This window comes from Bolinopsis microptera, chromosome 12 (genome assembly GCF_026151205.1).
Source record: "Bolinopsis microptera isolate Bmic1 chromosome 12, MBARI_Bmic_1.0, whole genome shotgun sequence".
Lineage (NCBI taxonomy): Eukaryota > Metazoa > Ctenophora > Tentaculata > Lobata > Bolinopsidae > Bolinopsis > Bolinopsis microptera.
The window spans coordinates 3,820,951-3,844,801 of NC_087083.1; the positions used below are offsets into that span (position 1 = coordinate 3,820,951).

Genomic DNA, 23,851 nt, shown 5'->3' on the forward strand with positions numbered 1-23,851 from the left:
TAGGTTTACAACCTACCAGGACGCGCGCCGAGTATGGAACAGATATTTTACGAGTATCACCCGTTAATAAAATTTGTGCAATTACAAAGCGATGTATAAGACTGCTTTTTGGTAACATAGCGATTTTTATCACGGAGAACTGAAAAAATCGCGATTTGTCGCGGAGAATGGGAAAAATTGCGATTTCCTTTTGACCTCGACACACGTAGTAGCAAATTTAGCAACGACTCTCGTGAGGTGGACTTGACTTTCGTTCGTGATTAATTGAATGATTTCAATGTTGTAACTGATGAGTTTGAAGACGTTTGCTCCAGGGATGACAGTCATGTGTGAGTGTGAAGAGGATAAAATGTCGCAGATTTGTCGCGTTTGGATTTGATATGATTAACTGGATCTTGTTTAGGACTTTTCGCCTCGATGCAGCGTTAAGATTACAATGGTCAAGGAAGTGATCTTCATTCTCAATAATACCAGAACCTAAGACTAAATTGCACCAGGAGCATATTTGCTCATCACGAGGAGTTTGATTGTATCGGCCAAGTTCAATTTCGAGTCGATGTGCACTGATCCGTAGTCTCGTGATACGGTCTGCATATTTAATGAAATTATCTAAGTATCATTCTTTGTTGAATTTTATCAATGACGTGGGGTGTGAATATTTTACTTCCAATGGATTGGGTTGATTGCGGAGGAATTTGTTTCTTGAAATCGTTGTGAATAAGAAAGTCCTCTTTTGGTGGTTTTGCGAAATTATGCGGTACCGCACCCGACTATAAAGGTAAAATGTGCGGTAAGGTGCGGTAAATTTTTACCAATTATGCGGCAAATGTGCGACGATTTTTTTGAAATTGGTGCGGGAATTGTGCGGTTTTCTTTTGCATTTTCTGAAGGACTTTGGAAATTCTAAACGTATAACCGCCGCTCTTATCAAAAATAGGTCTGTTTATGTGTTACTGAGGGTGTAGTTCTTTACTAAGACCATGATTGAACCTATATTGAGATTCAGTTATCTGAGAACAGTGACTTGATCTGGTAGAGATCAGGAGACAGTTATTTGAAGACGCCTCTTGATAGAGTCGATCAGATCCCATGCGTGATCGCAAATATGTGACACGCTTGTTAGCATTGATCGTCAGTACTTGTAAACCATTTGATCCAAGATCCATTAACAATTAAGCTCACTATAAAGCCAACGCTACAACGAATAGAGCTCATTACCCGATAAAAAGGGCTGCAGGTATGATCGAAGTACGGTAACGACGAGAGTTCCATAACGGCCTGGGTCACGGTCCCGAAAGGGCATGGGTTACGGTCCCGAAAGGGCCTGGGTCACGGTCCCGAAAAGGCCTGGGTAACGGTCCCGAAAGGGCCTGGGTCATGGTCCCGAAAGGGCCTGGGTCACGTGGTAACCGGGTCACGTGGCCTAGGCATGAGTTCCAAAAGGGCCTGGGTCACGGTCCCGAAAGGGCCTGGGTCCCGAAAGGGCCTGGGTCACGTGGTAACTGGGTCACGTGGCCTAGGTATGAGTTCCAAAAGGGCCTGGGTCACGGTCCCGAAAGCGCCTGGGTCAGGGTCCCGAAAGGGCCTGGGTCACGGTCCCGAAAGGGCCTGGGTCAGGGTCCTGAAAGGGCCTGGGTCACGTGGTAACTGGGTCACGTGGCCTAAGTATGAGTTCCAAAAGGGCCTGGGTCACGGTCCCGAAAGGGCCTGAGTCACGGTCCTAAAAGGGCCTGAGTCACGGTCCTAAAAGGGCCGACTTTTAACATATTTTGATTATTACACTCGAAAATCTTAACGCGAAAATTACAAAATTATGCGAAATTACGCGGAAAATGCTAGATTATGCAGAAATATGCAGAAAATTACAAAATGTGCGGAAAACAATAGATTATGCGGAAATGTGCGGAAAACGGTAAATTGTGCGATACCGCAGCCATCGCACCTAATATGTGCCTCTGGTACCAACCAGGCAACGTACCCAGTCTCTCAGTCTCTCAGTCTCTCCCTTTGTATAATGAGTGAGTTGAAATAATTAATTTTAGAACCTCACCAGATTGATCAAGGCAAGGGATTCAAGTTAGAGGATTAACAAATACACAACGTTTGATGAGGGTTTCAAGAATGAGCTTTCTAATAATTATTATCATTATTCATATTATTTCCCGCTGTGAGCTGCTCGTAGCCGTAGAGCACAATTTCGAGTAGATTAATTTTCACTGTGGCAATGTTTAATAATTTCGATTTTTAGTTCGAATTATAAGTATAAATGCTGATGCTCTAGTCACTGGTGGCTAAAAGTATGTACATTTTACAGTTTGCCCTCTTAAATCTTAATACAGGGTGGTCCATAAGTTAGTGTCCGATCCTCTATAATATATAATCTATATAAATTGGTACAATTATAGGTACAATACCAATCAGCTCTTGACCGGTAACACTAACAGCCAGCGCTTACTGGTGTTTTGTTATGGCTATTAGTATTAGCCGGCTGATTTCCTTCCCTCGGTAACACGACTCCTGTCCGACAGCGACATCTGTCCGACAGCGACATCTGTCCGACAGCGACATCTGTCCGAATCAGGGTACCAGAAAAAAACGACATCTGTCCGAAATTGTGACCTGATTTCAATACGACACACTTCCAATTAGAGACATGATTTAAACTGTTACTTGCTAAATTGTATACGTAACATGTCCAATTTGAGATATGATCTGAGCCATAGTTTACTACCACTCCAGAGCCGGAGCTCTCTACCTGTCGTTACCGTGACTATTTGTATGGTAGGTTCCCCAATCCCCAATATGGCATTAAATTGTAATTAAACTAAACGTTACTGTGCACCTACTGTGTACTATAATACAATAATACTATAATACCTTGGCTGTTGAGCGCTACGGCACGATACTAAGCCAAGGTGCTATTTGTTATAATTATTTCTGGGCTATAATTTGTAAAGTTCGTAGATTCCTCTACAGGGTCATCGAATAGTTCGACCGCCCTTGTTTTACAGTACACTACATTGTAGATGTTCTGAAGGAGTGTCATAAGATTCATGATCTTTTGGCACAGGCACCCCTCCTCATTTAACCCTCAATCAAGTTTCCTATCATTCGGCTGAGTCGACCGAGGAGATTGCATAAATAGAACTCTAACCACTAGGCCACCCAGCAAGTTTGTTATGATTAATTTCCCGCACTGCTCATCAACTCATCAAGGCGACTGGCACTGGCAGTTTGTGTCGATTATTGATAGTTAGATGATATTAAAGTATTAACACTAAAAGGTGCACGATAAAATAAACTTGCTCGAATGCTCGGATTTAAAATTTTTTTGAACCATTGTTTTCTAGAGAGTGTGAGCCTTTTCACAATATTAAATTTGTCATACCTTTCTGGAATAATCGCCTAGGTGCCATATGTGATGATGCGCGGCTTTTGGAGCTTCAGTAAATGTAAAATTTGTAAAGACCTTCCAATTGGACCATGTTTCCGAAAAATTTGGTGGATGTCCGAGTTGTTAAAGTAATGAAAATGGGGCAAAAGACGCAGGGACGTAGCCAGGATTTTTCTTTGAGGGGGGCTGTCGGCGAGCGAAGCGAGCTGACGCGTCCAATCAAGCTGTGGCAGGGGTCTGGGGGCGCAGCCCCCAGCGGGGTCCGGGGGCGGAGCCCCTTGGCGGGGGCTAGGGGGGCGCAGCCCCCCGGAAATTTTTTGCGAAACAGGGTGTTTTAGACGACATTTGGCATTAAAGAAATTTGTAGGACAGCAATAAACTGGGATTGAAAAGAATCAAGTACTTACGTAAATTTGGTAACTTCACAACAGCAATCTGCATTCTCCAATCAGAATTTACGACTTACTCACTACTCAGGCCTCATCGTCTTAAGATTTTTACATTTCCTACGGTCTAGGGGACACTATTGACTATAATTATAGAAGTCTTCTAGAATGTTTGCTTGGATTTAATGACATATATTTATATATATATTGCGCGCAGTTTTGTTGCGATTTTTACGCTGTAACTACTAACGATGAACTATCATCACACACTGAGAATCTCCGACAGATTCTTTAGGGGAAAGCCCCCCAACACCGAAACTCGCAACACCTGCCTTCTGGTCAAGCTCCGAGGAGACCCCTGTACATCTGGGACAACTGCCGCACTGGCTCCTCTCCTCCTCCCGGAAGGCAAGTCACCTTATTCATTGTATGTGTACTACCGAAGTTTAGTGGATTTCTCTGATTCCTTCCCAAACGCTTGGATCTGCTCCCCACAACCCCCCAGTGACGATAAAGAGACGAGCTGGAGCAAATCACGTGACTACGAAACGTCAGATTCAACCGTACAGAGGAAGCAAAGCGAAACGATGTTTATTCCGGTAATCACTATGCCAGCAACAGAATTAATCACGATACAAAACACTAAACCAAACTCCAATTGCCTTACCTACCCTAAACTTTATCCTGTTATTATTCCTTATTTGGGTGAACTGTTAGTGATAAGAGCTGGCTTGCGCCTGACTATGATCTTACGCATTGTATGTCGCACTGCGGTTAAAGCGATTATCTTGATTGTAATGAAGGTTGCAACTGATAAGGCGAGAGTCCATATTATCTTGTATAATAAACTGAAAACAATGTGGAGCCTTCAAATTGTTATGATGATTACCCAGATTCTACTATCAATTAACTCCGAGATCAGTAGACGTGGTAAAAATCTGTATCACTATTACCACAGGCTAGAATCGAACACTGTACAGTGCTCAAAGAATGAAGGCATTGTTGATAAGTATGTTGATGATTGGGAGCCAAGCGCCGCTGTGTCCAATTTCTTGCTTCCCACTCCTGCTGTAGAAATCCAAAAAACGGAGGGGACACGCAAAACTTTGGCCCACGGGTGGAGCATGGCCTCCCTCTCACTGTGTTCTCCCGGGCTGCAGACCACTACACCATGGCGGGAGGTGACCTGCATGCAATCTCACGATAGCTATTCATCACAATCGTTTGATAACACATCTAGCTCTAGTTACAATGAGGAGTGTACGGTATTTAGTAACTCACCTAACTCACTCGATCAAGCGAAACTAGAACTAGACCTAGAAGCACGAGGTGAGCGCGTGCGCACGCTAACTACGTCACGTGACGCTGGATTAACGTCATTAGCGAAAAAGCGTCGCCATGACAACGCGCACTCCTCTGCGACTGCTAGTAGATATAAGCGCATACCAACCACGCTACGTTATCGGCAGGCTGACAGTGTATCTTATCTCCTCATCAGCGGGGATCTGTTTCTTGATTGCAGCTCTCATTTGCCAGTTGATAGCTTGCTCTTCGTTTGTGTCCCTTCAGGACTTCCACTTGTGAATTACCCCTAATGATCAAGTTTCTGCTGCTTCTTCTCAAGACGACCTGCTCAGGGCTTCTAATGACCTATCAGACTCGGAGGGAGGTGGAAGCACTGGAGAGAGTTCCAATAGCAGTTCCTCTACCAACTCCTCCAGTGCAGCAGCGGCATCAAAGTCAAGAGGAAAACATATCCAAAGCAGAGGAGCATTGTTTAACCTTTTAACGGATCCCGTAGCAGCACCACTGGATCAAACGGAAATGGAGACGGGAATGACGAGGAGGATGAAAACAATAAAAGATCTCGCCTACTCCATGAATGCGAGTCTAGTGTGACAACTGATCAGGAAGATAAAGAAGAAGACAGTGATCATACAAACAAGAATGAAACAAGGAGCATAGTGAACCTCACTACGGAGCGTGTTGACCTCACCAAAATGTCTCCAATAGCAATGAATAACAGCCAGGTTGTCGCTGTATAATAATCAGCTTACCCAATCTTTGATATGTCCGTACTTCAAGGCATCTCCAGAATATCACGCTCGATATGGGAATCTACAAAGAACGTGTCCCTATTCGGCCGCCGGGAGCAAAATATGGATCCGATAGGTGAGCTGTCAATGATTAGTGATTTAGGGAGTATTCCCGACTTCTCCGAAATATCGTTTGACACGACGGTTCAAAACACCAACACCCTGGACCAGAGTCAACAGGAGGAAAAAGAAAAGGTGTCAGATAACGACGTAGAGGATGAACACGTCGAACACGAAACAGTCGACACCTCGCAACTTGACGCTCTCGACGTCTCATACGCTGGAATCGCCAAGCCAGAGATAACACCCATCTCTCAAAGGCTGAGAGGTGCCCAACTAACACAAGTCAGGGCAAGGTCCAAGTCCGAGAGCTCATACATCAGAGCTGGGCCTTACGAATTACCACCGACCCTAATCATGAGGAAAAAACAAAGAGCGAATCTGAAAAATCAAAGCGGCCAACTGGATGAGACTCCGACTGGCAAGAGAACACCAAGAAGAAGGAACTGGTCTGAGTCGTTCTGTTTTGACTCCCACAAACACCAAAGAAACATGCGTTCGAACAAGAGATTCCGGCCTGTACGATAGTAGTAACGGACTAGGAGACTGTTTTCACCTTGAACATGATTATCTGGAAAGACACGACACTGGAAGGATAGATAAAGGGAAACTCTTCTGTGAAGTGAAGAAAGTACTCTCCATACCTAATGACTGTACAAAGCTTGAAGAATTTAGTTCGGTGAGCCTTGCTTGGACCACGGAGGAGGTAGAGGCCGTCTCGAAGACGCAAAATTTTGGTCAGTCGCCATCCCCGATCGACCAAAGAAAGTGTCTGCTATACCTCCTCGGTAGAATGATTAACCATTCTGCTCGTTTCCTACCATCAAAGCCTTCTTTCAATGGACTGAAGATCACTGTTTTACCAGATCGGACTAAAAAGTTCTCTCTTGAAACCCTCAATGAGAAAAATGGGCAACCCATCATTCTCCTCCATCTAGGCAAAACATGTCGAAATGTTGACGTTATCCCTAAGAAACGTGACCCATTTCGGACAAATATTTGCGATGTGCAACTCGAGAACTTTTCCCTTCTAACGATCTTCCCAAGTACCCTGCAGCACTTTGACATCAGTCTAGCAGTGAGGGTACCCATCTCCAAGATCCTCACGTCTTAATTTCACCGTGTTATATTCAAACAGATCAGTTTGTGGAACCGGTTAAAGAGATTCATATCGGAAACTGCAATTCCGAAAAAAGTGTTCCTGGGCTAGACTCACCGCCAACCAAAAACACTGCAGCCCCAGAGATCATCACCAATGAGGAAGGAACTGAATGTGCAAGTAATAAAATACCTGTTGTAGACAAAAGTGAACCAAGCACTGAGAAAGACAACGAAGAAGGACTATCTGAACCTTCAATGCAAACTGACGAGGAGATATCTCCCGAGAATGCGAGTGAAGTAACGATTTCTGAAGTCACAGCTCGAGGCTTCAACTTGTCCAACAAGAGCCCAGATGGGGTAAATGTGGAGCCCCATAAACTGGAGCCCCATGAATTAGATGGTGAAAAAGCAGAGCCCCATGAACCATCGGTCAAGAAAGACGATGATGAAGGGTCATCTGAACCGTTAAAGCTAACTGGTGAAGAGATTTCTCCCGAGAATATGAGTGAAGCGAAGATCTCCGAAATCACAGCTGAAATTACCGGTGACGAGAAGAAAGTCGACGGAGAAACTGACACAAATGTCCACATCAAAATCAAGTGCTCCGATGATACAGATTTATCTCGCGGCAAGAAGAAGGCCAACAATGATACGACCAAAAATCTTGATAAAGAAACGGTCGGGGAAGAAAGGCCCATCAATAAATTCATTAGCGCACCAAACCTGGAAGATGTTGTTGAAAAGCTAAACGCTAAACCGCTAATCAGCTGGGTTAAAGCTTGTGAACTTAAACCAAGTCATACTGCAGAAAAGAACAGGCAGATCCTTTCAAAACATTTGACTCTGGTTTCAGAAAACAAACAACAACTTCCTCCTCTCGTGATCGAAAACATCACGAAAAAACTTAACGATAATGCTGTCTGCGAAGAGCTGGATAGAATAGGGTTAACCAGACAAGAACTGCTAAGGCCAGGAAAACTCTTCTGCAGTCTTACCTCATCGAAAACTTTACTTCAGTCAATATGCTTGATCGCCGTGAAGATTTCAAGCTGGAAAAAAGCCGAATCAAAGGCAAAAAGAAAAAAGGCTAGACGTAACACAGGAAAATCATTCCTGGATACTAAGAACCCAGCATCGGTAGAAGAGATCTGTGAAGCTATTGAGAACACAGGTTATCAGCCACCAAGCGAGGAGGGACACCAATCAGTTAGGTCTGGTGCCTCACCTGTCGTAGCAGCTGAAGTGACAAAAGACGGTACCAATGACCTCAGCGACGAGATCAGGAACATCCCCAAAACCACGAACGAACCCGATTCCAGTGACAAGACGCCCGTAGATCCAGCCAAAAAGAAACCTAAAAAGGAAAAGAAGAATACGGCTATAAGTAACCCAGGGCCAGCTGCAGCTGAAAACGTCTCTGCATCTACCGCAACACCCGTAAGCGGGTTTGAAAAGCCGCTAAAGACACTTGAAGACGGACTCCTCAAGCTCCAGGAATCAGCAACCAGCCACGAAGTTCTTTTGAAAACTCTTCGCCAGAGGCAAGAGTCCGACCTTAATACAAGCCGGATGTAAAGCAAGAAATCCGCGAACTAAAACAGAAGGTAAACTCTCTTTTAGAGGCACTCAAGATCCAGCAAGAAACACTCAATGAACTCGTTGAGCATAGGAACCAACCAGTTGAGCTGCCATCCCCTCAGGACCAGGCGTGCATGAACAGATGGTAATAGAGCCAACAGTTTCACATACCAACCTCGAATTGAGATTTCCTACTCCAGACTCAGAGAATGTGAGGGTTTCAGATGTAAAGACTGCGATAGCAAATTCGCCCAGATCTTTTGCTTTCTCGCTGTTCTTTGGCAACAAACTAAGACGTTAAAGAAAAACAGCTGGCAGACACACCTTCAGGAAAGTTCCATCAAACATGACCATGCCTACTGTAAGCCTCGGCATGAAAAGCCAAAAAAGAAGTTGGTTAAAGTAGTTGATGAAGAAATCGACGACAACCCAGGCGAAACCGTGATCGGAGAAGCCGAAGTGAATCTCGAAACCACCGAAGTCATTTTCAACGAGGAAGAAATCGAAGTCAGCGAGATGACTGAAATCTTTGACGAAAACAAATCGCCGGAGCTTTTATCTCGTGCCATACCAATCATCAAGACTTCGACGCTAACTGCTCTCCCGTTAAGAAGTAGAGTTAATTCTACTCGTCCCAAGAAAAACAAGTGTATCATTTTGCACGATTGCCCAAACATCATAGTCAATGAAAGAAATTGACCCCATTCTTCGACATAGAATGCATTCAGGTCAATTCGCTCAGAACAATTTCCTCCCGAAAAACCCTTAACAACATCTGCAAACACTATTATGGATACGAAACCTGAGGCGATCTTTATCCACCTTGGATATACGGATCTCAGACGACAGGCGGATGTGGATGCCTTAGTGAAAAACTATGACCGTCTTCTTCACGAATTAGAGAGGGTCACTGATGCCGATATTTGCGCAACAATGCTGAAACAAACCCATGGCTACGACTATCTGAATTACTCAATTAAACACTTTAATAATGATATGAAATGTTTGATTGACAACCGCCGAACAACAACAAAAGGAAGCAAGCAGGTTTTCATCGAGGAAGAACAATTTGTTATCGAGGGAATAGGATCTAAAAGTGAAGTCATCGAGGAGTCTGCGTACATGATCCCTCCTGAGGATGAGGTTGAAGTGCAGAGTATACCTATTCCTAGTATCCCTGGTTCCTCCGCTAGATTTGAAAACAACCAGCTGTACTCCCCCTCGGCGCCTTAGTGCTCATCTAGCTCCTACTAGAGGCAAGTCAGGAGGTCCACCTAAACATGACAACTCGACAAGAGATCATAACCAGACCTCAAGCAATCACTGCAGTGACAGAACAAAAAAAACAACAGAATATCAAGGTTCTAGGAAGCCATGACACGAGGCTTTCATGTGAGACAGCCCCATCACCACTGGGTACTAAACGACCTAGGAAACCATCAAACAAGAAGGAGGACCGGGAAGAAGCCACAACTTCAACAGCCAACGATTCCAATGGCCAATGCCGACAACATGAACCAGAAGGAAGTAGTCGATCACAGCCCCCCCTCCGAGAAAACCGATCTTGATAAGGATAAGACTCCAGGAATAGATCAAACTGAAAATACAGGAGATTCTATCCCAACTAGCCATGTGGCAACAGTAAATAGCACTCATGGAGAAACCGTATCTGCTAACAACCTAAGCCACAAGGAGCCAGCACAAAAATCACCAAAGGAGAATGCCCAGACCAGCCCAGAAACACCAAGAGGAAGATCACATCCGACCCAGCGGTCGAACCGAAAATGTCTCCTTGTTCACGATGATTTTTTCAACAAATTTGACGGGACCAAATTTAGCAGTCGTTTTGAGATCAGCACATATCGAGCCTTCTCGGTCGACGATATCATTTCGAAAGGAGGCCTCGTATCAAAAGTGCGAAACACAAAACCAGATGTCGTGTTCGTGCATACAGGATTTCAAGACCTATTCTGGCTCAAACTTTCTGCTGACGATCTTTTCGGTAAATATAAACAGATGGTCTACAACATCCTCGAATCGACAACGGCTAAACTCTGCCTATCAGCGATCATCCCAATCCCTGGCTACCCTCGTCTGACCGAGGAGATTGAATCCTTTAATGGCTTGCTGTCAACTTTTGTGAGCAACCTCAGATCAGGACAAAAATACCGAAATCGTGTAATCGTAATCTCGGTGGATTCATAAACAAAGGGACAGGAAAAAATGGCGTAGAACTGTTCCTCTCAGAAAGAGGCCAACGGAAAACCTGGCTGAAGTTTCGTGATTCTCTTTATAGAACTGTAGACATGGAGACCAGTCACGGGAATTACGAGGACGAAACTGGATACAAACCGAAAAGGAAGCGCAATGATTAATTCTATACCTGATAGGACTACGAGCCACCAACAAGACCTTATGAGGATCTTGTCGTGGAACATTCATGACGCAATGTCCTTCAAAGAGGGCCCCAAAGGCGATGATGAGGACTCGTCAAACTTCTCATTGGGTGTAACATATTCTGCCTGCAGGAAACGAAGGCTGAGTTCCACCTTCCAAACTTCAAATGCTACAATAGCCTTAGAACCGGCTCGCGCTCCGGTGGGCTATGTGTGGGGGTCCATCGATCCCTGTCAGGAGACTTCAAGCCCGTAAAAAGCTCCCATCCAGATATTCAAGCGGTGACTTTTTGCCCCGCCACTGATGATACTCTTAAGTTCACAATAATCAACGTATACTACTCCCCAGAGCAGTCATCCTACAAAAAGAGACTGAAAAACAGCAATGGTGGACCATCCCAGTCAACACTCGAATCCATTATTGACTTTGTTGCTGAAAACACAGATCTCGGCGAGAAACTGGTTCTAGGAGACTTCAATGCAAGAACAGGGGACCTCAACTTTAACTTTGATGATGAACCTCCAGCTGACATCGAGGCTTTCTCAACAATCGCAAGCTTTCCAGAAAAATCAACAAGATCAAGCAAAGACTCTGTGATAAACCCAAGGGGAAAACTCTTTCTGGACTTCATATCCAGTCTGAACCTTAGCATTCTTAATGGTGATACACTAGGAGACATCTTTGGGGAACCCACCTCAATTAATTACAATGGATACAGCGTTGTAGACTACGTAACAGCATCCCCCATGCTAAGGGAATCGGTGCAAAGTCTTAAGGTCTTAGATCTTACGAAATTCTCAGACCACCGCCCATGCTTATGCACACTGAAACTGAGTCATAATTATATAATTGATCCGGACGAAATTCTATCCTCACTCCAGCCAGCCCCAATAAAACACAAATGGGACGAGAATGCTTCAGAGAATAAACAGCAGTTCCTAGATGTCCAAAAAGAACCCCAGTTTGCAAGCAGAATCGCGGAACTGGTTGAAGCTGTTTGCGTAAAAAAGGAGGATGTCATTAAGCTCAATGAAAACATCGTCGGCATTTATCGTGATATGGCTGATCAGGCCCTACCAAGACCTAGAAAACATAAACAAAAACCCCTCAATAGGAAAACTCGGGGATACAAAAGGGCAAAACCGAAGTCTCCATGGTTTGATATTGCCTGCATCATCGAAAAACTAAATCGATTAGCTAAAACATACGGTAAAAGTCCTCTTGATAAAGAACTGAGAGACAGCTACTACAACAAACGCCGCGAATACCGAAAGCTCGTGAGACAGAAGAAGGCCAAGTTCGTGGAATCTCTTTGTCGTGATGTTGACGAGGGGCGCGACATAAACTGGAGTCGCTTTAAGAAACTTAAAAGCTTCTCCTCAAATGGCTCAAAGCTGGACGTTTTCGATATGATGAACTTCTGTAAATTCTTCAAAGAGCTGTACTCAAAACCTTCCATCCCGAATGAAGAAACTGCTGACTTCACGGAACGCAGAAAGACTGAACTTCGTGTTCATGAACTCGTGGAAGTTCTGGACAAAGATATCGAAATAGAGGAACTTCGGACCGCCATCAAAGGCCTTAAGAAAGGGAAAGCCATCGCCGAAGATAAAATCCTGAATGAGTTCCTCATTTCGTCAGATGAACCAATGCTGTCAGCTGTTCTCAACCTGTTCAACCACTGTTTGAAACTCGGGGAGTATCCATGGACGACCTCTCTAGTTACCCCCTTGCACAAAAAGGGGAGTGTATACGATCCGAACAACTACCGGGCGATAGCCGTGGCGAGCAATGTTGGGAAGCTGTTTTCAACTATCTTATTACAGCGCCTACTCACATTCCGGTCACTGAACTGTCCAGACACCATAAACCAGCTAGGGTTCTGTAAAAAAGCACAGACGAGTGACCACATACTAACACTCTCAACTTGCATCCAAAAGTATGTAACGCAACGGAAAAAGAGGCTATATGGATGCTTCGTCGACTACGCGAAGGCGTTCGACTCTGTGTGCCGAGATGCCATGCTCTATAAACTCTGGGAGCTAGGAGTAAAAGGTCGATACTTTCAATGTATCGAGCAGATGTATTCACATTCCTCAGCAAAAATCAAACTGTTGAACAGATTGTCAGAGACAATCGACATTCACTGTGGGACTGAGCAAGGTCACCCGATGTCTCCTGAGCTGTTCAAGTGTTTCATCCACCAACTCTCCCTAGATCTGGATAACGCTGAGGAAGTCAACGTCCCTGAACTGAATAATGTTAATATCACTCATCTCCTCTGGGCTGATGATCTTATACTTCTTGCCCTTGACCATACTGGACTACAGAAACTTCTAAACGTTTTACACAGTTACTGTATCGAATGGGGACTAACCGTTAACATCGGAAAAACGGCAGTGATGGTGTTCAACCGTTCCGGGAGGCTCCTTAAAGAGAGTCTGACATTCCAACTCGGCGAAACCAACATCACATCAGTTCGAGAATATTGCTACCTCGGGATAACCTTCACCCTCAACGGTTCTTCAGCAGTAGCACAGAACAAACTGAAGCAAAAAGGTCTCAGAAGCTACTTCACGCTAAAAAGCAGTATTGACTTAAGACACTTCAGTCGAACAATCGTATTCAAGCTATTCGACGCGCTTGTGGTACCGATTGTGACATACGGATGTCAGGTGTGGCTCCCAGAGACTCTCTTTGTCAGAAACTATCAAGATAATATCAACACCAAATCTCTCCTGAAGGAGACTGCAAGAGATCCTCTCGAAAAGCTTCATCTCTCATTCCTCAAGTGGACCTTAGGAGTGGGCAGAAAAACCTCAAATGCGAGTGTATGGGGTGATACAGGCCGCTGCCCCCTAGTGATAAAGGCATCAAAGCAAGTATTTGGGTATTTCAACCGACTTGAGCAAATGGACAGAGCTGGTTGCACAAGTCTAGCCAGACAGGCGTTCATAGAACAACGCACACTCAATCTGCCATGGTACAAAGGTATAGAAGATCTCCGACAAAGCCTTCAGTCAGTATCATCTCGCAGGTTGACCTACCCCAACCAATTCAAAACAGCACTACGTAGTACTTTTATTAACTGTTGGAACGATGAGCGGCAAAACAACCGGAAGCTCAGTTTCTACAACACTATCAAAAGTGAATTTACAGCTGAAGCGTACCTGAACCTGCAGCTCAGTGGAGAAGAGGTGAAGCGGCTGGCGCAGTTCAGAATGAGTGCTCATAAGTTCAATATCGAGACCGGTAGATACGCCATCAACCGTGAAAATCCGCTCAGTCGCATTTGTAAGCACTGTTCTTCATCAGACCTTGAAGCTGTCGGTATACTGGCCGAACTACCAATGTTTGAGCCGATCATTGAAGATGAGAAACACGTTCTCACGGATTGTTCGCTTTACGACGACCTGAGGCGAAACATAGGTCAGCAGGCGAGAACCATGATCACCTCTGGAGCGGAGACCTTTGCCGACCTCTTCAAGGATATCCTATTGATCAGAGAAACTGCCAGATTCTTGAGTAAAGTGAACAAGCGGAGGTTCCCCCCGAGTGACAGAAAAGAAAAGGAAGGACCTACAACATGACTCACGGACTCAACATGCGAAACGTGGATCCGACAGTGTGTTATTTTTCGTGTGCGTTTCACACTTTTGATTTAGTGTGGAATTTATGTGTGGATCTTAGGCATGGACACAAAGGACTGGTTGTTCGCGTCATGAACATTCCTTTTTAGAATAGCTCGGTTTTTAAACTCTTTAGACTATAACCGTCAACCGTGCATTTTTCAGGACAGGTTTCGGTTTTTTCGTTTTTGACTTTCATTTTATCTTTATTTTTTAAAATTTAGATCCGACACAATGTTTATTGTAATGATCATTTTATTTTTATTTTGAAATCCTTGAAATCCTATATTTACTAATCCACAGTTCAAATCTTTGACTGACTGCAGTCATAAACACAGCCCAGTTACCAGGCGACCATGGGGACTAGGGGGCTTATCTTTTTTCTGGGGTTCGATTTTTTCCGGGGGGGGGGGGGGGGGGGGGGGCTGCCGCCCCCCTAGCCCCCCCCCCCCTGGCTACGTGCCTGAAAAGACGTTGCTTTAAGCTGTAACACAATGTTTGATAATTGGATATGCCTCAAATTATTTTTCGGACAGATTCTTTGAAAATTTATCAGTAAGCTTACCAATTTTTGTTAAAATTGGACTGAGGGAAGGTTATTTAATGTGCATTTGTTCGAAGAAATTGTTATTTGCTGCTCAGAGTCAGCCTGTCATAAGTAATAAGTCATTCCGCCTAATCTCTATTTCATGATTATGAACATAAATATACATGTAATAGCCTGAGGTCCCCAGGTAATCTAGGTAAACTATAGGTAAAAATATAATATTAATCATAGGCTAAAATGTACTAATCTTTGTATTCTAAATGGGGAAAAAGAAGAAACATTGTCAGTCAGTCGAGAAAATTGTCAGTCAGGCTATATGGCAGCTTTGTAGATGTTGTGACTATGCTAGTAGTGGTCCCAGGCTTGCGACTGGAATTGCGGTGTTAAATCGATTTAATGGTATACCAACGATCCACCTCCCACTTGTTGTTTGGTACTTAGCATTAATAGTGTTAGCTGTAGCCATTTATAGCAAGAACCTTAAAACTAAAGGGGATGACAAGGAAAAGAGGAAGGAAAAAGAATAACGGAACAAACAATTAATTAAAGTATTTATAGGAGCATTAGATATTGTAATTACAAGCTTCAATAATAAATCACTGACTAAAACTTCTAATTAAAATGACACTTGGTACGCTCGCCCATTTTCACTGGTCAGTCTGAACTTCGGTTTAGCACGTTGTACACTTATTCACCTAATTTTAAGGAAATAAGTATAAGCTCTATTTTGAATATTTATCTATGATATTTTAATTTTGTGTGAGTTTTGACTTTTCATAAATAATAATTATGTCATATATTTTGAGTAAACATTGGCTGGTAATACAGGCCTAGCCCCCAACTAAAGCATTAAATTGCTTTATATCAGATCTACTGATTTACTCAAAACTAGTTTGTTATATTATTATTGTTAGGTCAATAATACAGTAGTTTTTAACTGATATGCATGGAGTTCAAGAAAGCTGGATTTAATTTTTAAATGATTTGTTAAATTTTCTTGACGCACCAAGGTCAGTTTAGCCTTCCGCTTCGAATTTCGTTTAATATAATTTTTATGAATTTCCACTTTTCAGAATGAACATGTCTACAATGATCACTGCTTTGGCGCTTTTGGCAGTCAGTGCAGTTTCTGGAAAAGGTAGGAAAACAGCCAAATAATGTTTGTTGTTTTAAAATTTGATAATCATATCTTTAAGGGGCCGGGGGGGGGGGGGGTCTTCATCAATATTATCTCGAAATTGATTTTATAGTTGTTTCTGATAAAGGGGAGTGATATCTTTCAGCTGTTTTTGGTCCCATGGAAAAGTATTTTTCCTAGCCAAAATTATCGCCAGCCAAAGGTCAGCGCTTATGTGTAATTGTATTGCGCGAGCGATTTTCAATCGCGCGCCCTAAAAATCGAGTCTAAAAATCTATCTTCTCCTACATTTTTAAAGCAATCACCCTGAAACTTTCAAGATGTGTTCTATGGAGTATGGATCATTTAGAGGATATCTGTCGAGCCGAATTTTGAGATAGGCCTTAGAAGATTTTTATTCAATTTTGAAAATCTTAAACCTCATTTTTTGACGATTTTTTCAGGTCCAAGATTTTCAAAATTGAATAAAAAATCTTCTAAGGCCTATCTCTAAATTCGGATTCAGGGTTGGCATACTGATGAATCCTAATAGGACGAAACACTGTGTCTATGGATAAATATATATATACATATAATACATATATAATGTTTGAAAAGCATTAATATGTATAAATATTAATGATTTTCAAACAAAGTTACAACGAATTCTTCATGTAGTGCATCCTTGGTTTGGACAGGATATGCCCGTTTAAAATATTTCCATCACGTTACGTTCGGCTTATTTTTCAGACCCCGAATGTCCTGCTTCCCATCCCAACGCATACAGTGACGGACGGTACTGTTGTAAATCGAACAAGGAGAAGTACTACGGTCCACTTGGTAGCAAGTGTGATGGCAGTGTGATTCAGAGAGACAGTAAATGCTGCGAGGGAGACCAGTACACGAGGTGTCGCAGTGGAAACTGCCAAAGTTACTCGGGTGGGTGATTTTGAATTCATTAAATCAATTTTAAGAATTATTGATATCAATAATGAACCTTGACGAATTTTCTTTAAAACATCAAAAAGTTACCAAAAAACTGATTCCTAGCACGAAGTTGAACCAAATGAAATTGCAAACTTGCGACTTTAGCAAGGTTAATTTTTTCCCTACTCTTGCCGAAGGCAAAAAGATCGTAGGGAATAAGTAATCGGGTTTAGATATATGAGGTGGCCCGATGGACCTGCGATGACGACAAAAGTCTGCTCCTTCGCAATACAGACCACTTCCCTATAATTATGTGTATTGGAAGCGTCTGTTATGCTGCGCGCGACCCTACTAGCCACGTGTTAATTAATTACAGTGAAGTACCTCCTTCGCAAAGTTATTTTCCGCAATTTTCTGGATTTATTTATTGTTGATGCGCGCGGCGCTACATTGCATGGTCAAATAAATCGTATGTAAATATGCTGCTGCACTTTTTTCCAGTCACACTTTTCACTCGAAAGAATTGATTATAGTTATACAAGATACAAGTACATCGTAGGGAAAATGGCTCTTACTAAATCGCTCGCCCAAAAATTTCAAGTGACCTTGGTTTTTTTGGATTTGCAACCGTACAAAACGGTTTTACATAAACTCTAATCCCAACCCTAACCCTAACCATAACCCCGAAGCTATCCATAATCTTAACCACAACTCTAACCCTACCCGAGCCCTAAATAATCGAATTCACGTTTTACTAGCCTGTCACGTGACCAAAACGGTTTTTTGCCCATAACTCTCCAGAGAAGCATTTTAATCCTACGTCATGGGGGGTGATTCGGAATCAGCGTCCAAAAATACACCGATCTAGATCACTTTCATGCCCAAAGGGCCTTCTCACAAGAATTTTCTTAAAATTGGGCGAGCGATTTAGTAGGAGCGAGGGAAAATGGATCGTGCGTGGTTTATATATTAACCGCGGCGAAATTCTTATTATAAATGCAGATTAAAATTGTTTTTCAACATTTGTATTTAAATACACAAACAGGAGAACCTCTCGAATGTCCTGCTTCCCATCCTAACGCATACAGTAACGGACGGTACTGTTGTAAATCGAACAAGGAGAAGTACTACGGTCCACATGGTAGCAAGTGTGATGGCAGTGTGATTCAGAGAGACAGTGAATGCTGCGAGGGAGACCAGCACACGACGTGTCCCAATGGAAACTGCCAAAGTTACTCGGGTGGGTGATTTTGGATTCATTAAATCAATTTTAAGAATCATTGATATCAATAATATAATGAACCTTATATAATGAACCTTGACGAATTTTCTTTAAAACATCAAAAATTTACCAAAAAACTGATTCCTAGCACGAAGTTGAACCAAATGAAATTGCAAACTTGCAATTTTAGAAACAAGAAAGGTTAATTTTTATAAACGCAGATTAAAATTGTATTTCAACATTTGTATTTAAATAAACAAACAGGAGAACCTCTCGAATGTCCTGCTTCCCATCCCAACGCATACAGTAACGGACGGTACTGTTGTAAATCGAACAAGGAGAAGTACTACGGTCCACATGGTAGCAAGTGTGATGGCAGTGTGATTCAGAGAGACAGTGAATGCTGCGAGGGAGACCAGCACACGACGTGTCCCAATGGAAACTGCCAAAGTTACTCGGGTGGGTGATTTTTGATTCATTAAATCAATTTTAAGAATCATTGATATCAATAATGAACCTTGACGAATTTTCTTTAAAACACAAAAAATTTATTAAAAAACTGATTCCTAGCACGAAGTTGAACCAAATGAAATCGCAAACTTGCGATTTTAGCATTGACTGTAATTGTTAATGGTCTGGCCCGGCGCGCGCTATTTCGTAGTAGGGGGTGCACCATAAAAATAAACTTGCTCGGATTTTAAAAATTTTTGTACCATTGTTTTCTAGAGACTGTGAGAATTTTCACAGTACCAAATTTGTCATACCTTTTTGGAAAGATCAGTGAGTTTCGCCTAGGTGCCATATTTGATGGTGCGCGGCTTTTGGAGCAAAATTAGCTGTAAAAGTCGCGTAATTTGACCAAATTTGACCAAATTCGTTGATTTTTGTCGTATTATTTGGATATATCTTCAGTTCCTTGAATGAGATCATTCTGAAAATTGGCGACGACCTTCCAATAGGGCTGTCACAACTGTTCGAAAAATTTGGTGGATATCGGAGTTGATATAGTGATCAAAATGGGGCAAAATACGCTGCTTTTAGCTGTAACATTATGTCTGATGGTTGGATATGCTTTAAACTTTTCGGACACCTTCCTTGTAAGTCTATAAGTAAGCTTACCAATTTTTGTTGCAATTGGAGGTCGGGAAGGATACTTAATATCTATTTGTTTGAAGAAAATTGTGCTGGCCGAAATTAGCGCTAAAAAACCATCCTACAGTCGGCACGCGCGGCTCACTGTCGATGGCGCACTACCTATTCGTAGCACTTGCCGTCGAGAAGAAAGCGGCGCGCGCTACTTCGAAGAAATTTAGACGAGTAACATCCGTCAATTTTAGCAAGGTTAATTTTTTCCCGATCCATGACTCAAAATGCCGAAGGCACAAAAGAGTCAAGGACAAGGGTTAGCAAACGAGTTTTTAAAATATGGTATTGGTACCTTTGCGCCCGTGCGCGCGTGCCTGCGAGCGTACATACGTGCCCGCGCGCCAATATGCCGCCCACGTTCTTAACTACCCTGCACAACGTTATTTTGCGAGATATTCTGAATTAAATAATTGTTGTCGCTCGGCGCTGAACTGACCAAGTAAATTGTTAATTTCACTTTTTAGGTTTACAACCTACCAGGACGCGCGCCGAGTTGAAACAAATATTTTACGAGTATCACCCGTTAAATTTCAACATGTTATGTCGTGTACGTACGTATCCCACTAAGCACTGTACTTATTGATAGCATATTGTTAATGTTAATGTTATTATTGTTAGTATCACTATTTTGCACAGATCCACGCTGGTTGCATAAATAGTCTATGCAATAAGCGCCATGAGTTGGCACAGAATTTTTTGTCTCTGATTTTGATAAATTTGGTACCAAAAGTTGCCTCTAAGTGTGAATAATGCAAATTCACCGTGTAGCAAAATAACGTCGAGCTATATGTGGGCCTCCTGTGCATTACAAGAATGTACAAAGGACGAAAAATGGGTAATTTATTGCTTAAAATGCCTATAACTCCTAAAATATTGAATATTTTGAAATAATTATTACAGTATCGTAATGAACTTAGTCAGACGCAACTTTTGGTACCAAAATTATAATATTTTAAGCACCAAATTTTTCAAAAATTTGTTCAAAATTTCACACAAGGGGGGACCCTTGTGTTCAGATTGAAAAATTTTGAGAATAATTTTCCTTTAAATCTTAAAATATTAGTACTAAAAGTTTCGTCTCGATGAGCTGATTACGATGCCATAATAATTATGTGATAATAACTGAAAATGTGAAAGTTATAGGCCAAAAACTAAAAATTTGCGCAAAAAAAGCACGCGCGGCAAACAAGCGCCGTGTAGCATTTTTAGCGAAAATTGCTACACGGTGGATTTATTTTATTCACATTTTTAGACAAATTTTGGTACCAAATTTATCGAAATCGGAGAAAAAAAGTTCTGTGCTCGCGCTTGGCGCTTATTACACTGACTAAAACAATAAAATTAAACAATAAACATATGGTTAGTGTTACACGATTTTCAACTTCAATATGGAATTAACTGGGTGGCGCTCGGCCTGTCACTCCGCTGGCGCTATTATATCTGCATACTTATAAACAGCAAAGACTGGGGACCCAGGTTATATTGAATATAATAAAATAAGCCATTACGGATCGGGAAATTGAGCGGCAATCCACAAAAGAAAAGCGGCCGCATTTCTTGTTATAATTGCAGATTAAAATTGTATTTCAACATTTGTATTTAAATACACAAACAGGAGAACCTCTCGAATGTCCTGCTTCCCATCCCTACGCCTACAGTGACGGACAGTACTGTTGTAAATCGAACAAGGAAAAGTACTACGGTCCACAGGGTAGCAAGTGTGATGGCAGTGTGATTCAGAGAGACAGTAAATGCTGCGAGGGAGACCAGTACAGGACGTGTCCCAATGGAAACTGTGAGAACTACCAAGGTGCGAGTGACCTTAGAAGTGTTAAAACAATTTAAAGAATCGTATATATATAAATAGTTTGTAGCTGTACTTCTACAAATTAAAAACCTGTATTGAAATATAAATATAATAAATATATACACTATGTATTCCTCGATATTATTCCTTATTACTTTTCTTATCAATCTCACAAAATGAGTATTTTAGCAGTTTGTGAGATTTAGCTTCACTGTAAGTAAAATAAGTTCATTCTATTAAAACGCATTAATTTAAAAAACTCTTTTTTAAAGAGGTCTGTGGATGTGACAACATCAATGGCGATGACTACGAAGCTACTGACATCGAATACGACATGGATAATAAAATTGTTACTGCAGTTCGGCCTGATTTCATTGTGTAAGTTTCGCAGTTTACGAAATAGTGAAATCGAATTAATTACTGTCAGACTTTATATAATTGTTTAATCACTTATTACATTTATATGTAATAAGGTTATACAAAAATTACAAATCGGTTCAAATTTCAGTAATAAGGAGTTGACAAATAGAGGTAGCAGAGATCTGGTAGTCCCATTGTCCCAACAAGTTGAGGTTTGGAAGATGATGGAGTTCTCCCATACTTCTGGTGCCACCGTCAAAGTAGGCACCTCATTCAATGTTGGAGTTCCAGGATTAGGCGGTGTTGGTGTTTCTGCTGAAGTTAGCGGATCATATTCGTTCAGTTCAGGTAACAAGCGTAATTTAATGAACCTTATATTATTTTCAAAGCGCTTAAAATCCAATTTTCTTTTACTTTTACTTTTAGCTAGATACGTATTATGTATTATGCTAGCATAATCACTTAGTCATTAGTTTGAATTTTCAATCTACAAGATCGTGCTAACAAACTTCATTTCCTCTTTTCGCCAACTTACCACACCTATACAATAACTATTTTATGTGCTGATAATCTATTTTGCAGGGGAGCAAACAACTACAAAAAAAATTATAACGGTGAAGTTTTCGTGCACCGCTCCGCCTAAGAAGAGGGCGGTATGCAATGCTATGATGCGCAAGGACAAGGTTTCCATTCCTTATGTGATGACATGGACTCACAAAAGATTGAACGGTGCGTTAGATTAAATACTACGCAAATCCATAGTAAGGTCAAGCTGTGTTTTACAAATTCAAGACGCCCGAACAGCTGGAAGTCTTAATTAATTTTATTGACAATCCTACGCTATCTAAGCTTAAATTCAAAATGCATGAACAGGACCGTTTTTGTTTTCAACTACTTAGAATTTAAATATTGTTAGTTTGATATTTTTTAGGTTGCACTTGCACAGAAGAGGGATTGTTTGAAGAATTGGTGTCTAACAATGTTGAAATGGATGTTCAAGAGTACGACCTCAACACGAAGAAAATGATTCGAACAAAGCGTGAGGAAATCCTCGACCTCCAGACAATTTGAGAATTGCGACCGGAAGTAATAATTATTTTTATTTTGCGCTGTGGTTATATTATTATATGATTTCAGTCATAGAAGAAGCAGTATAGTACTCATGCTTTATAGTTTTATTGACACATTATCGAATTCGTTGGACATAGAAAAATCAATAAATCAAATTATAATTTTGTTTATCAATCATGAAAATAACCCAGGTGAGTAGAGACAGTGAGGATTTCTGGAACGTTTGAGGACAAGAACATATTTAGATTAGACGATAAAAAGATTAAAAGATTAGAAGATTTGAAGATTAGAAGATTATAAGATTTCATTTGAATTTTGATCAATTTTTCCTTCCTTTAGACTTGAGTTTTCATTCGATACTGTGACCAGTATGTGTCCCCCTTTCCCTCTCTAACTCAAACTGGGAGGATGTATTCAATATTGTCACTTTATAACATTACATTCCAACCAAGGACTAAGCCAAACTACGCAAAATCGTGGCGAAAATCTTGAAAATAACGGCAAATTCGAAGCGAAAGATAATTTATTTGCAGAGCTCGTAAGTCTAGCTCCAGAAATTTCCACGGTTCTTCAAGTAAAAAAGTTGTTCTTAGGCACGTAGTTCTGGGACAAGTAGTCCTATCATGGCATATTATGGTTATCTGACAGAATGAGGTTTAAATCACTTTACATTAATAACTCTGTTGAGTTATAGTGGCAAAACTATGCAGCTCAGTGGCTTTTTGTGGGCGACTTGGAGGTGGCGGCATGTTTCCAGTATTGTGGCATCCTTTGTATAAGATTTATACTATCACTATGTTCGTAGAAATATTTCCATTACCCTCATGAGCTGTTGTCCATATTGAGTTCGCTAACTAACCTATGCCTAACCTAGGGGGTGCACCATAAAAATAAACTTGCTCGGATTTTAAAAATTTTTGTACCATTGTTTTCTAGAGACTGTGAGAAATTTCACAATACCAAATTTGTCATACCTTTTTGGAAAGATCAGTGAGTTTTGCCTAGATGCCATA

The 23,851-nt window shown here is 41.6% G+C and overlaps 1 protein-coding gene across 1 annotated transcript; it reads left to right on the forward strand.

The window, feature by feature from the left end:
- Positions 1-16,261: 16,261 nt before the first annotated feature.
- Positions 16,262-23,175, forward strand: LOC134824579 (papilin-like). Its single transcript, XM_063836486.1, has 10 exons — positions 16,262-16,326; positions 17,056-17,244; positions 18,278-18,472; positions 18,719-18,913; positions 21,216-21,410; positions 21,680-21,785; positions 21,916-22,115; positions 22,350-22,496; positions 22,699-22,853; positions 23,030-23,175. Exons 1-9 carry the CDS (start codon positions 16,263-16,265, stop codon positions 22,836-22,838), a joined length of 1,431 nt encoding a protein of 476 aa, XP_063692556.1. The 5' UTR covers position 16,262; the 3' UTR covers positions 22,839-22,853; positions 23,030-23,175.
- The last annotated feature ends 676 nt before the right edge of the window (positions 23,176-23,851 follow it).